This window comes from Mytilus californianus, unplaced genomic scaffold, assembly GCF_021869535.1.
Source record: "Mytilus californianus isolate M0D057914Y unplaced genomic scaffold, xbMytCali1.0.p SCAF_6, whole genome shotgun sequence".
Lineage (NCBI taxonomy): Eukaryota > Metazoa > Mollusca > Bivalvia > Mytilida > Mytilidae > Mytilus > Mytilus californianus.
The window spans coordinates 101655522-101670602 of NW_026262712.1; the positions used below are offsets into that span (position 1 = coordinate 101655522).

Genomic DNA, 15081 nt, shown 5'->3' on the forward strand with positions numbered 1-15081 from the left:
CAATTTTATTTAGTTTTTCATAGACTTTAGAGTTTTTCAGTAATTATTCAAGTGTCACATAATATTGTAGTTTTAATATATTTTAATGTTATCTTTTGCGCGCCCCCAGGATGTTGTGAAGTCCGCTTATTAGACGTACAGTATAGCGCGCCGCTTGATTGTAACGTCACTATCGTTGACGTACTTCCTTTAGCTTTCAATACATTATCAAACTAGCAGACGTCTGTTATTTTAGTTCATGCCATTGTACAAAATCTTAACCACTATACGCAATAACCTCATTTTCATGGTTCAGTGGTTAAAGTTAAGTTTTTGTACGACCGCAAAAAATTAAAAACTTTTTGGTCGTATATTGGTATCACGTTGTCGTCGTCGTCGTCGTCAGCGTCGTCCGAAGACACATGGTTTCCGGATAATAACTTTAGTATAAGTTGATAGAAATCAATAAAATTTTAACACAATTTATAACCACTAAAGGAAGGTTGGGATTGATTTTGGGGGTTATGGTCCCAACTGTTTAGGAATTAGGGGCCAAAAAGGGACCCAAATAAGCATTTTTTGTATGCCAAAGCGACATATATGTCGTTTCAGTGTTGATGCCAAAGCGACATATAAGTCGTTTGGGGGTTTGATGCCAAGGCGACATATATGTCGTTTCAGCAATATTACAATAAGTATATATTATAAATCAAAACTTTGCAACCTATACTACACTAAATAATTAATGCGTTATAACATTGTTGACCATCGGTCATCTAAGTGTATTTTGGAGCAATGACGTAATATCCATGACGTCATTGTGACGTTATAAATATGGCACAAGTAAATTGAGTTTTCTTTCTCTGAAAAAAAACCCGTCTTCCAGGGGCAAACGACAACGTTGGTTTTTATATTTGCATGCACGCACATGACACTGATGCTGACGATTTAAAGATCGACATAAGAGCTGGAAACACAAGATAATTGAACAACAAGACCGGGCCGCCCTTTTTTTGGCATTGTAACTTACCAGACTAACATAATATAAAACACTTTATTAACCGCATATCCGTCATATTCGTCAGGCTGTGTGTTGAAAAGTACTTTAGAAAGTTTCGCACATTACGTATGTTCGAATAGTAATGTTTATGTGTTTACCCTCTCAGTCCGAAACGGGAAATCGGTCCACCCATGACAGAATCATGGCCCAAGAGAACGCACAGTTAGGACTCGCTAAATATCAAAAGAATATTGAGATTTGGAGTTATGAAAATTTTGAAAAACACTAATTTTAAACATGGAACTCAACAGAAATTCCCTAACATTGTCGATAAAATACACACTGCCAATGCCTACAGTTTCTTATCTAAATTGAGTTCCTTTTATCCAAATGGTGTTTGACTGATAAGCGACAAATACTTTACTTTAATTTGATAAACAAAATTTCGTATTTATTAGTTTTCGATAATTGAAATTTAACCATATTTTTAACTCCTTTTGATGTTTCAAAGTGTTCTTTATTATTGCTAGCTGAGTTCCTGTCGTGAAGGAGGAAAGGTTTAATTCCATTTTTTACAAACATATATTTCGTGAACTTCGACTGTTTTATTTGTGTGAACACCGCATGAAAAATATTTTACAAACATTTTAGAATGAAATCGTGTCATTAAACATTATATGGTGCATTATTGACGGACAATTTCAGTCGGCTTCACATAGTCGATAGAAGAAATATTTAATTCAAATTTTAAGTAAAGCTATTTTAAAACTGAATTTACGATTAATTAATTGCATGTCATTTAGTTCAGCGACCAATATTTTATACTTATAATATAAAAATAAGGGAATGTGGTATAACTGCAAATGAGACAACAATAAACCAAAGTTGAAAAGAAGTGGATGTCAGCAGTATTGCAGGCAACCGTACGGCCTTCAACGATGAGAAAAACAATACCACTAGTCGCCTATAGAAGGCCCCGAAATGAAAAAATGTGAAATAATTCAATTGAGAAAATTAATGACCTAATTCATAATACTACATAAGGTCTTATTAAATATAGACTAGACTGTAGTGAAAAACCTCATCTCTAATACTATATGGCTTATTCATACTCATGTTCAAGTATAACACACAAGTTTTTAATCATTTATTGAAAAAAAATGAAAGTTACTGAATGTTTTTGACATTATTTTGGTATTTTTAGCCATGCATGCACCATCTGTATCCAGCTTGAAATTTTAAAGCCTGAGGGACCAGTATTTTTTATTTGAAGTCTGACTTTTCCGGATTTAACAGAAGCTAGGGATTTGAATTTCACTAAACAGATACCACAGACCTGGTCATGAAATATTCATAAATAAATTATAGAGAATAAACTGATGAAACAATATGTTCTCCGAGTGTTCGAAATTCATTTTTGTAATTTAACTTAAAAGGATCTTGTCGATAATCGTACTTCTCTGTGCTATGATTCACATTAAAAAATACAAAATGAACACCCAATGTCTATGCATTCGTTAGAAGAGAACACGAAAAGATATATAAGAGGAGACACTCTCTACTGGCACATTTTTTTTTACACAAAACCAGCAGCGGTTATTACGGCCTCCAAAATCTGGAACTATTTTTAACCATTTGATTCGGTTAATAATGTAAAATATACCATTTAGAAATGATATAAGTTGTTTTGCAGATGAAGAATACAAGGAGTATGGGTACTTAAATTATTTTCGATAATAGTTACGGGCAATACTTTCTTTCATACTGTTTTTTATTTGCTGTATGTTTTTGAAATTGAGGTTGTTCTACAGAAATTTACACAAAAGGAATCTTGTTACCTTCAATACCCCATCTCCAAGATAAAAAGAAGTGGTATAGGCCTACATCAAAAGACACAATAAATTAAAAAAAATCATGACAAACAGAGGTTGACAAACATTCAATACGCAATCACATCTATATAACTTCATATATTTAATAGTCCCGTGTCGAGACAAGTTAAGATAAATTTAAGACCGTCTTCTGAATTTATCCCTAAACATTAAATGCAAGAAAAAAATGTTCTTACATGTAATATAAAAAAAAAGACTACTGCTCACATGGTTTATGTATAGAGACAGCACAGGACAATGTTGCTAGGTTAAAATATCACGACATTACTCGCCTTCTTTTTTATCGGTAATTGTTAAATCAAAATGTTACTTATAGAAAAATAAAAGTTCTTGAACATGGGGAAAAACGATTATAACTGACCTTTCATTACCCTTTTAGAAGAAATTATGTACAACTCCTTTTTATACAGTGGCCGAGAAGTATTTTTCACGAACAACTTTTGGCTATATATTACATTTTTTAAATATAAATTTTATAAAGTTATTTCTAATTTGATTTCAATCAACTAATAGAAAAAAATTATCACAAATCTAATATGTTTATAAGTAATATTTGTCCTTGGACAATTATCTTTTACTGGTGATATAAACAATAATTTTTCATCCCGAAGTTTGTCATATATTTTACCCAAATTAGTTTGCAAAATATTAATATCAATGTTCACATCAGTAGAAAACAAAAACAATCGAAGATAAAACCCTAAAATATCTTTTTAAAAACTGTTATGATATGAAAATATATAGCCAAAAGTGTAGGTGGCAAATACGTATTGCATAATACTTTACAATATTCCCTTGCAATTAAAAAAAGAACTTTTAATAATTGGTCTTGCGTTTTGGAGAATTATATCAGTCGAAAATTTAAATGGGTAAAGTAATTAACACGTAAATTGCACAAATTCAACAGTATTTTCAAAAATTTATCAGTTAACTTTACATTCATGAGTCTCCTTGGTCCATCAAGAAGCAAATTTGTATGGAAAGATTTTAATCGGTCAATTAAGCATTATCAAAATGATCTCCTGGTCACCGCTATTGTGAATGTCGGTCGCGTAGAAAAACAACTTTATAAATCAATATGAGAAAAAAAAAAACGCCAAAAAGACGACGTCAAAAGAATTTGGTACTGGCGACGTCAAATTGTCATTGCCAATTGGCAACGTCGAAACGTTGATTTTTTTAATGTGGCATCAAGAGGGTTAAAGTGTATGAACCTCTCTGAAATTATACCACAAACTTCCATACAACAAAGGGATGGTTAGGATTGACTTTGGGGGGTTATGGCTCAAACCATTTAGTAATTAGGGGCAAAAAAGGGGAAAAACAAGGGTTTTTCTGGTTAAAGGACAATTGAGACGATTTAAAATCAGTGTAAGGGAGGTAATCCAATTCAAATCAAAGAACAGTTTGATTACCTCCCTTACACTGCTTGTAAATTATGTATTAAGAAATGATGACTGTCTTGAGGTGATTAGCTGTCAATTTATTTTTAGTAGTTACTATTAATTAATATTAATTTTAGCCATGACTATGTATGTCATTTTATATTTTAAAACTTTTATGATGTATTTAAATGGGTAATTTTGGTTGCAAACTGCATTAGAAATTTGAATTAAGATACTGATCATATCTTGAGGGAAAGAATTTTTTTGGGGAATAAGGGAAAGGGGGAGGTGAAAAAAATTGGAGGGGGGACAATTTTTCTCATTTCAGATTTCAGAAATAAAAAGAAAATTTCTTCAAATATTTTTTTGGGGGTTTAATATTCAACAGCATAGTGTATTGCACAATTAAGCAAAAAACCGGGGTAAAATATTTTTTTTTTTTGGTAGAGGGGGGGTCCAGGCATGGGGCGAATTACATTGCAATGTAATGCATTATATTACAATTACTTTGACCAAACCATGCATTATATTACAATTACAATTACATGCATTTATCAAAGTAATGCATTATATTACAATTACTTTTGCAAAGTAATGCCTTGAATTACACATTACATTTGAAAATTTTATTAGTGAATAGAAAAATTAAACATTTAAAAAAACAACTAGAAGTCACAAAAGATTCTAGCATATGCAGTAACTGTTCCATGAATTGAATACAGGTATACATGTAAAAAGTCTATTTAATTTGACTTTTACAATTTTTAATTATTTTAACTTAATGTTGACTTTACTTTTATAAATCATATTTTTTGTTGTTTTTTTTTTAATTTTAAACGAAATATTTAATTACTGTGAATTACTTCCCTAATTATAAAATAAACATAGACCTTAATTAATGAACAATTGTCTAAATGGTGAAAATATTGATTGTTAAACAAACTAATTAGTGTTTTATAACAAAGTTTAATTATCTTTTATTTAAGCAAAACAAAGATATTCTTTTATCTTATGACAACAATACAGCTATGCTTTTCAAATATCAATCTTTTTATGAGGGAAAATGTATGAAATAAGATGAAATAAAGAATATATTCTAATGATAACATATTCTTAGTTAATCAAGAAATCTTAAAATTGGTTTATCTAAAACTCCAACAATATGTTAAAGATGTAGTATGTGAAAAAAGTAATGACATGTAATGCCATGTAATACATGAAATTACACAACTTTTTGCTAAAGTAATGCATTATATTACAATTACATGTAATGCACAAATTGCTGCATTACACATTACATGCAATTACTTGGAAAAATGTAATGCATTACCATGCATTACAATTACAAATTTGCATTACCCCATGCCTGGGGGGTCAATTCGCAACAGCATAGTATATTGCACAAAAGCAATAAATTGAATATAAATTCAAATCATATAACCAATTTGAAGTTCTTTGACTACAGTTATTCTGTGTCAGAAACCTATTATGTGTCAAAAATTTAGTTACAATCCAAATTCAGACCTGTATCAAGCGTGAATATTATGTCCATTTTGGCCCAACTTTTCAGGGTTGGACATCTGCGGTCGTATCCAGCTGCGCTCAGCGAAGCAATTTATTGTGCTTTGGTCTGTTTTTCTAATACTGTTTACAATAAGTCAACTATATTTGGTGTATGAAAATATTTTACAATGTACATGTCAGTCTGGCATGTTTTATTTGACCATGACCTCATTTTTACGGTTCATTGCTCAATGTTAAGTTTTTGTTTTTTGGTCTGTTTTTCTAATACTATAAGCAATAGGTCAACTATATTTGGTGTATGGAATGATTGTATTGTAAGGTGTATATGTCTGTCCGGCAATTATCATCTGACCATGACCTCATTTTCATAGTTCATTGGTCAATCTTAAGTTTTCCTTCTTAAATACTTTATGAGATAGGTCAACTATATTTAAAGCATGTAATTATTGAGGTGTACATGTCTGTCTGGCAGGGTTCATCTGACCTTGGCCTCGTTTTTATTAATGTGATCGCGTCGTTTTAGTTCCTGGCTGGTGTGATTTGCCGCCGGAACTGTCTCCACAGCGAAGCCTTGAAGTTGACATTGACATTACTATGTTCATCTGCTTCGCAATGTGGATAGTTGCACATATTTAAGCAAGTAAAGCTATCTGCTAGCCTTTTCTGCACTTTTTAGATTCTTGAAAAAAGAACATAATGCAAAAATATTACTTGATTTTCTTTTTTTAATAAAAATGCATCGCAGGCAGACATAAACATTACTATTAGTTTTGTGTTTTATTTGCATGATGATAACATATTTAACCAAGCAGTATGTGTTAACCAGGATAGATAGCATCAAAGACAATACCACATTAATTGTAGTATTTGTTAGACAGGATAGGTGGCGTCAGAGGCAATACCGCACTGGTTATTCTTATTCCTGCTCATCAGGATGTAACCTTGCATTCCCCAGTTTACACCTAAAACATACAACACAATGACCTTTTTATTTGTTTTGCTTCTATACATTATTGTTGCATTTCGATTTTCTCGATATGAAAAGAGAATGACAATTGAAATAAAATTCAGGGTGTTTTTTTTTTAATCAATAGATATAAGAAGATGTGGTATGAGTGCCAATGAGACAACTCTCCATCCAAGTCAAAATTTATAAAAGTAAACCATTGTAGGTCACTGTACGGTCTTCAACACGGAGCCTTGGCTCACACCGAACAGTAAGCTATAAAGGGCCCCAAAAATTACTAGTGTAAAACTATTCAAACGGGAAAACCAACGGTCTAATCTATATAAAAAACGAGAAACGAGAAACACTTATGAACTACATCAACAAACGAAAACTACTGAACATCAGATTCCTGACTTAGGACAGGTGCAAACAAATGCAGCGGGTTTAAACGTTTTAATGGTACCAAACCTTCACCCTTTTTCTGAAACAATAGTGTATCATCACAACATAGAAAGACACACTATAAAATATCAACTGAAATAGCTTAACTCAATCAAAGGACATATTAACACCATTGAACATACATTGAACAAATAAATTTGACCTATGATACAATGTAAATACAAAATAAATAAATTAAGGGAAGAATAATAAAAGTAACATGTTATATCGGTATGAAATGTTAAACAATTAAAGAAATCAATATGCTCGAACAAAAATATCAGCCATTTGCAATAACTTTAAACACAGGTAAATGAAAATAATTTTGTTGTTAGGTATACGTGTACAGTTCCAATAGAGAAAGGACATATTTTTACAAAATAAATAATCTGATGTTCATAGTACGAAGTGAAAATTTATAGTAATACCAAACACTTATCAAAGCTGGTATAAAGACCAGATATAACCCTGAATAACATTAAATAACAAAAAAGCTATACAATTAGTATCAACAGGTCAAATAAACAAGAAAGTACGATTTGAGAGTACTCGCAGTTACTGACAGCTAGTTTAAAGCCAAAACAATTAATAATAAAAAAAATCATGCATCAGGTGACTAAAATCAACTAAAACACATCCCAGGGATTTAGTATTTTAACGTCATGGACAGTCAAAGAAGACATGACAAGTGCAATGCCAAAAATAAATGTATCGACAAACAGTAGGATAGTTAGGAGTTTAACCTCTTTATAGATCAAAACGAACGTGGGTGTGTCTTTATACATCCCGTTTGAAAAGAATACAAATTTAGTTATGTTTTAATTTGCTGATGACAAAATCGATATTAGTGCCAATGTAAACTATATTCAAAGATCTAATTATAACATTGGTAAGATAACCTTTACTAATAAGTTTGTTTAAAGGTTCGATGAGTTTACACGGATCACATAGTGATTTCCGCGCTTTAAGTACAATATTACCGTAAAATTTAGGATGTGAAATACCGTTTTTAATCAGTTTTCTACAAGTACAGCCAAATTTACTAATCAAATCTTTGTATCTATGAAAGAACTTAGCAAAAGTTTTACGTAATTTATGGTAACGAAATCCCTGACTTAACAATTTACCAGTGATGCATTGATTACGTTCGTTAAAATCTATGGCATCACTACACACATGGGCATAACGAACGAGTTGGGATATATAAACATCGTATGATGGAGCCAAAGGAACATCGCCGTCTAAAAATATTTGTTCATATAATATTTTGGTGTTGTTGTTGTTTTAAATTAACTGGACAAACATCAGTTATATGAAATAGTATGAAGATACATTATTTTGAAACGGATTTATAAGATTCTTCATTATCAATATTCAGAAAATGACAAATATACAAATTTCGGCAGCCTTTTTAACGCACTAGATGCTATAAAAGGCTCTGAATGAGGTCCCCTTCATTTCTTTATACTTACCCATTATTCTCTCTTCTTTATTTTCTAGCATCCTGTTGTTTTCTTATTCATTTTTAGGCCTTTTTTCTCTATTTATTTTTAGCTCATTTATTTTTGTGTTCATGGCCCAATATTCTCTAAACTGTAAACCCTATCTAGATCCACAAATAACATACCCCAGCTATTTTTGACTATCCAATAATCTTTTCCATCTTCTGAACCGTATCCAACTATCTGAACTGCGTGATCAAGTTTTGTTGAACTACACTTTGGTGCATCGTACACCCCAGATCGATACAACTGAAATGACGGAAGACTAGCATCAATAACTGCCATTACTGGAAAGTGTAACACGGCTATCTGTAATTGGTCTTCGTTTCCTTCTGCAACTGCCATTGTCCCCACATTCTGAAATAATCGAAAAAAAATTAGAACAATTAATATATATGTAGACGTAATAAGACCAAAAAATATATGTTTGAAGCAAAAACAATTCTAAGGTTAGCTTTACTTATTTGTTAACTTAAGATTGTTTAATCTATTATCTATTAGAACTAAGAGTTACTGAAGTAAATAAACATATATATATATATAAACATGTTTGCTGATGCAAATTGTCAGCTCTAACATTGTTGGGCTAAATTTGAGACGAATTATATATATATATATATATTTGGTTAGTCGTACTTATCAAATTATTATTTCTGTGACTGTATCTTACGATCCTTTACGATAGATATTTAGCTAATCTGCAATCAATTCCATCTTCATGCCTAATATATCATGTACTGTGTTACAACTCTAGATTCTACTGACGAGGAAAGGTAACACTAGGCCACCGAAAGCTGAATTATTTGTTCAGTCTAGGTGGCCGTGTGGTCTAGAGCGCTGGACACAGTGCAGGCGGTGTTGTCTCGATATCCCAATAGCATGACTTAGAATCCCGGCGAGGGAAGAACAAAAATTTTATTCCGCAAATTTGCAGATTTAACATTGTTGTGCTGATATTTAGAGTAATTATGAATATAGTATGTGTTTTCAGTCGTGTATCACCTTAACTGGTGATCCAATGGATAGATCTGTCGTAGAGTTGTCATTTGTTTAGACGTACATATATATAAGTCTATATATATATATATATATATATAAAGTGACTAGAAAATCAACCTAACAATGTTAAAGTAGATCTGATTCTTTACCTCCTCCCGGAGCGGGTATAATAAGAACGGCAGCTATAGAACTGATCCCAACTAATTTGAAGGTAAATTTGAAAACACTGTAATATATTTGAGACATCCCAGATACATAATTTCGATAATCTATCAGCTTGGTATAAGTTAAAAGTTTCGTTTGGGATTATCAAATATCACAAAAAGACCGTAAAATATGAAGGTGTTGACCAGGCCTTGCGGTCATATAAATTTGAATTGCGACTATCGTACTCAGATTCAGAATTCAACTAAACTAAGTACTGGATTCGGTGTTTCGTGTACAAATTTTGAGCACTGAGTAATATTTTGTGACCGTAGGGTCCAGGTCCACGGACTTAGTTTGAAAGTACAAACGTAGTCGTTATATATAATATATAACATTTTAACGTGGTAGTATAACGTCACAAACTATATTAAAAAGAAGGTCTTATTCCTTATTTAATTATATGGTTAAGTTTTTACTACTTTCAAGCCGTCGTGAATTGATTAAATAGATGAAGTTGAGATCTGTTCATAACTGTTTTGTAAACTTCAACTAGTTTAAGAACGATCTTTGTAATCCATGTAACGTCTTTGACTGGACAATACATAAAAAGGATAACAGGGGTTCCTAAAATATTTGACAGTACAATTAACAAACCACATAAAAAACCACCAACCGACTCTTCCGAGAAGAGAAACTAGACGCTGAAAAAGATAAATTTTAACGAAAAACACAAAGTCAAGATACTAGCCTGACTTGGTACAGGCAAATTAATATGGTGAGGCATTTAACGTGCGTCAGCCCCCTACCCCATGCAATGATTACCTACTTCGACTATATGCAGTAAAAGCGAAACACGCAATAAAAAACGTGCACAGTACAGAAGCCAAGTTTTTTTGTGTAATCTGTTCGAATACAAAGCTCATAGTACTAGATTTGCAATTATAAGCTTAAACAGCCATATAAATATGTGCATGATGATGTTTTGTATAAAGAGAAGTTCGGTAAAGAAAAACAATTTTAACAGCCGTTTATAAATTGCTGAACTTGTATCTATGGCACAGGATTAAAAAATTATAAAGATCTAGTCTGTTACGAACATTTGCTATATCTTTAAGTTGTTTTTCATATAAGATCAAGTACATAGCATTCCGAATATAGTATATTTAAAACTTATGAATTGTTAGAAGTATATACATGATATGAGATAACATACCCGTACAACAGGCGTACAACTTGTATTTCTGCACTGTCCAGCCGAACTATGTGTTGGATAATCTGCCATTGAACACAGACCACCTATATTGTGTATACAATTAAACACCGTTGTCACCAACCCAGAACCATGGATGCAGCAGTCCACAACTTCTTGCAAGCTTAATGGAATCGAACGTCCATTTTTGATAAATTCATAACTTTCCATAGTTTCTGTGGCAAAAGAAAACAGTTAAATTTTTCAGCATGTTCAGGACTATAACATCTAAGACCTAAGTGAAATAAATCGTTTCATTTGTGCACAGGCTATTGTTACATTACAGCGTCTTTCATTTCAGGTTTTATTTTGAATACAGTTGAAAAAGGGGGGGGGGGGGGGTAAAGTACAAACTAATAGAGGTAAATACAACTGTAATACATCTTTAGAAATCTCAACCTTCTACTCCCCTGAATATAAATACTTGTATGAAAATAAACCCAACAATGTTAGATCGGTGTATCTCTCTTTTGATTTCTTGTTTTTTACATAATTTTCGTATTCAAATGCACACACCTGCAATTTAATTCTGTAGGCAAATGTAAGAAAATTAATATGCCCTCGAACCTGAAACTACTGTACTCAAACTTAAGAATAAACGACATCGAGATTTGATAAAAAACCACTCGTTAAAATGCTCCTGGCTTTGGACAGGCAAGTGCAGACCTGGCGATCTTAAACTTCAACATTCCATCTTATGTGCTTATGAAAGGTACGTTAAAGAACTTATATGTATATATTTGTATCTGATTTTAAGATATGAAAACAAATTAACTTTTCGAAATGAAAAAAAAAATTAGAATGTAAGAAAAGTTGATTAAAGACAGAACATAATAAACTACTGGCTTTAAAAACCATTTAACTTGATTTGAAGAAGCTGAATCCAAAAACAACTATAAACTTAAAAGAAAACAACAATATTTAAAAAAAAATACACTAGTTTTTAAATATCACACAGCTAGATGGGAATAGAATATAAAAGATAACATGGAATTTTCAAGAATATCACCTATTGCTGCAATTGGGAGTACTTGTCCCATCTGCCCTTGATTTTTTACCGGACCTATAGCACCTTTTGTTCTCCAATCGAAAGTCGCCGGTAAAAAAGTCCAATTGTGTTCAATGTCTTCATACACTCTTACAGAATCAGTTTTAATCTGTGGGCGTGTTGAAGGTTCCTGTAATAATAAATCGTGCAATTATGACAATGTTGTATAATTGCCAATGACAATGTTGTATAATTGCCAATGACAATGTTGTATAATTGCCAATCAGACAACTATACGCACCATGCAGAGGCCAAATGACGTAGATGTAAATTTAGGCAACAGTAAATTACTGTAGTTAGAGTATGATTTTTTTTTTTCACAATGAGTAATGAGTTATTTAAATTCGGTTGAGAAGGTAACAAACAAAAAAGGGGAGGAATCGCATGAACTCCAAGAGGAAAGAGACCGGTAGTGTCGACAGGGTTACCGACTTGTCATGCATGCGTCACTGGGCAAGCGAATCAACATTCAGTCAAAAGTCACAATCGGTAATAAGACACAATCTGACAAAATAACAGATTAGAAGACTGATCTTAGAGCGCTAGTGAATAGAGACACAGACACATCGTATCGATCAACCATTCGATATGAGAACGTAACACGTATTGTCATCAATAACTCTTATATGGAGTCAGTTGATGGTTACGAATTCATAGCGGTATTGTTTAAAATCTTGTATTTCTGATTACTTTTGCTGTTTGCAGTTTCTGTGTATCTATCATAATATTCAAAATAAAAAGCTAAAATAAAAAAAAAAAATGTCAAAAATCGTCATTCAAGGGCAAGTGGTCATGTAAGGAGTCAATTTGTGTTTTCAGTCATAAAGGTGCTTGCTGTAGTTCTCGTGTTGATAATCATTTGAATTATGATCAATTATGCCCTTTACAGTTTTTTGTTTTATATAATTGCATTCATGATAATAAGAAAAACCGGTAAAATTTGCTAAATAATCGTCTGTCAAGGACAATAACTCACTGAAGAAGTCGTCTGATGGTTTCGGTTAAAAAAAATCAATTTGTAGATCTCGTATTGGTGATATTTTTTTCTGTTGGCTGTTTCTGTCTATCTGTTATATATACTTACTCGTTGATGTGGAAGAACACAAAACATTTTCAAAATCGTCATTTAAGGGCAATAACTCCTATGTGTCAATTGATGGTTTAAATCATATAATCTCTGTTGTAGATCATTTGCTGAAGTTTTGTGGTTTAAAGTGTCTGCCTATCTTTTATATCTCTCAAGATAAAATGTGAAAATGCTATATTGTGCCCCAAAAATGACAATTTAGGACAATTACTCACAGAGGAAGTCGTTTTAGGGTTTTGGTTTTATCGGCATTGTTGTACATCTTGTATTGCAAATCATTTTTGCTGTTTTTAGTTTTGCCTATCTATATTAGTTTTAAAGATTATAGGCAAAAACACGAAAATAAGTCACAAGTCGTCATTTAAGGATGTTCCCTACTCTGTTTCAAAATAACAAGCTTTTTAAACGACTTTTATAAATTGATAGTACATATATAACGGAATTTACAAAGCAGAAAATAATGCAAGGTCCTTGTTTTTGAGATACAAGCCATTGAAAATTTGGCGGGAAATGATTCTCTCTAGAGTTTTCATAAAAATTAACATTTTTTTCTTTCAAAAACTATGAAAAATAACAAGGAATAAAAAAGATTTTCAAAAATGGCTTTTTAAAACTATATGTAAAAAAATATTGTAAACAAAAGTCGTGTTAGGAGGGCACAATTTTTAAATTGCACCACATAGATAAAACCAGAGGATTCCGAATAACTGACAAAAAGTCAAAAACAAGACTAGAGAATATCCTTAAGGGCAATCAAATTACTGATATAAGTAATAATCTAATATCTTTTGTGGAAATGGAAGTATATGATCCTGACATTTTGGGCATTTCTTTCGATCAATTATGATTTTCAAGATAATTAATCCATTTAAACCTATGTTCTCATTTAGCGGCTATGCCAACAATAGACATGGCTTAGCATTGAAAAAACAATAGATCATACAGCCCATGTTTGGTTGAAACTGGCCCAGTAGTTTCAGAGAAGATGACGAACGACGAGGATTAATGACACTGGCTTGCATGGTAATAGGTCAAGGTGGGGTTTTAAAAGTCCAATCTAGCCAAAACATGAAAAAGGAAGAAACAAAGATTTATATGGACCGAGAGTATTCTATCTCAATTTTGTATTTCTTGATCTGAATATTAGCTATGTTTTGTGTTTATTCATTTCGATATACTTTTAAGCGAACACAAGGATTTCATTTATCATGGCTTTACATCTATGCACGGTTCACCTTTAAGATACATTAACGTAAAAACCCACCTGGTCTGCAAATTCATTCATTGCTAATCTGAATTCTGACTGTACATCATTGTTGTGGGCATTAACATATTCCAGGTTCATCTCCCAAACGACACGCTTGTTATCTTCATCTTCTGAAGTACTGTAATATTTGTTGAAGTTCGTTTTCCACTGATTCCATTGACCATCTAGGTCAATCGCAGCCAAAGAAGCCGACACAAATGTTGCCGTGAAATATAAAATTAATTTCATTATAAACAAATTGTTTAAAATTGTGACGATTTAATATTTAATATTTATATATTTGTATATGACAACATGTGATAGCATAAGTTATCATATGATTACAGTGCGTAAAACACGTGTCACAAGTTGATACCAGACATTTATTAAAACTAATCAAAACCTTTGATTTTCTTCCCTTTTCTATTTATAGTGAATTTAAAATGTATCTCCAAAATTTGTGATTTATTTGCCTTTATTTATGTTTTATTCAATCTGTGAATTCTTTTTAAATATCCTTTGCCACGTTTTCCGTTCATATTTGTGGTAGGTCTTATAGTATGAGCTACGCATAACCGGCCAAAAAATGTGCTTCTACATGATGCATAAAATTACACACTTGTATTTCTTTTT

The 15081-nt window shown here is 32.0% G+C and overlaps 1 protein-coding gene across 1 annotated transcript; it reads right to left on the reverse strand.

Annotated features, from left to right (window-relative positions):
- Positions 1–6496: 6496 nt before the first annotated feature.
- Positions 6497–14764, reverse strand: LOC127706766 (procathepsin L-like). Its single transcript, XM_052211447.1, has 5 exons — positions 14467–14764; positions 12077–12245; positions 11032–11243; positions 8798–9029; positions 6497–6742 (listed from the first exon to the last, which is right to left on the reverse strand). The coding sequence occupies exons 1-5, from the start codon at positions 14695–14697 to the stop codon at positions 6651–6653; spliced, it is 936 nt and encodes a 311-aa protein (XP_052067407.1). The 5' UTR covers positions 14698–14764; the 3' UTR covers positions 6497–6650.
- Positions 14765–15081: the final 317 nt, after the last annotated feature.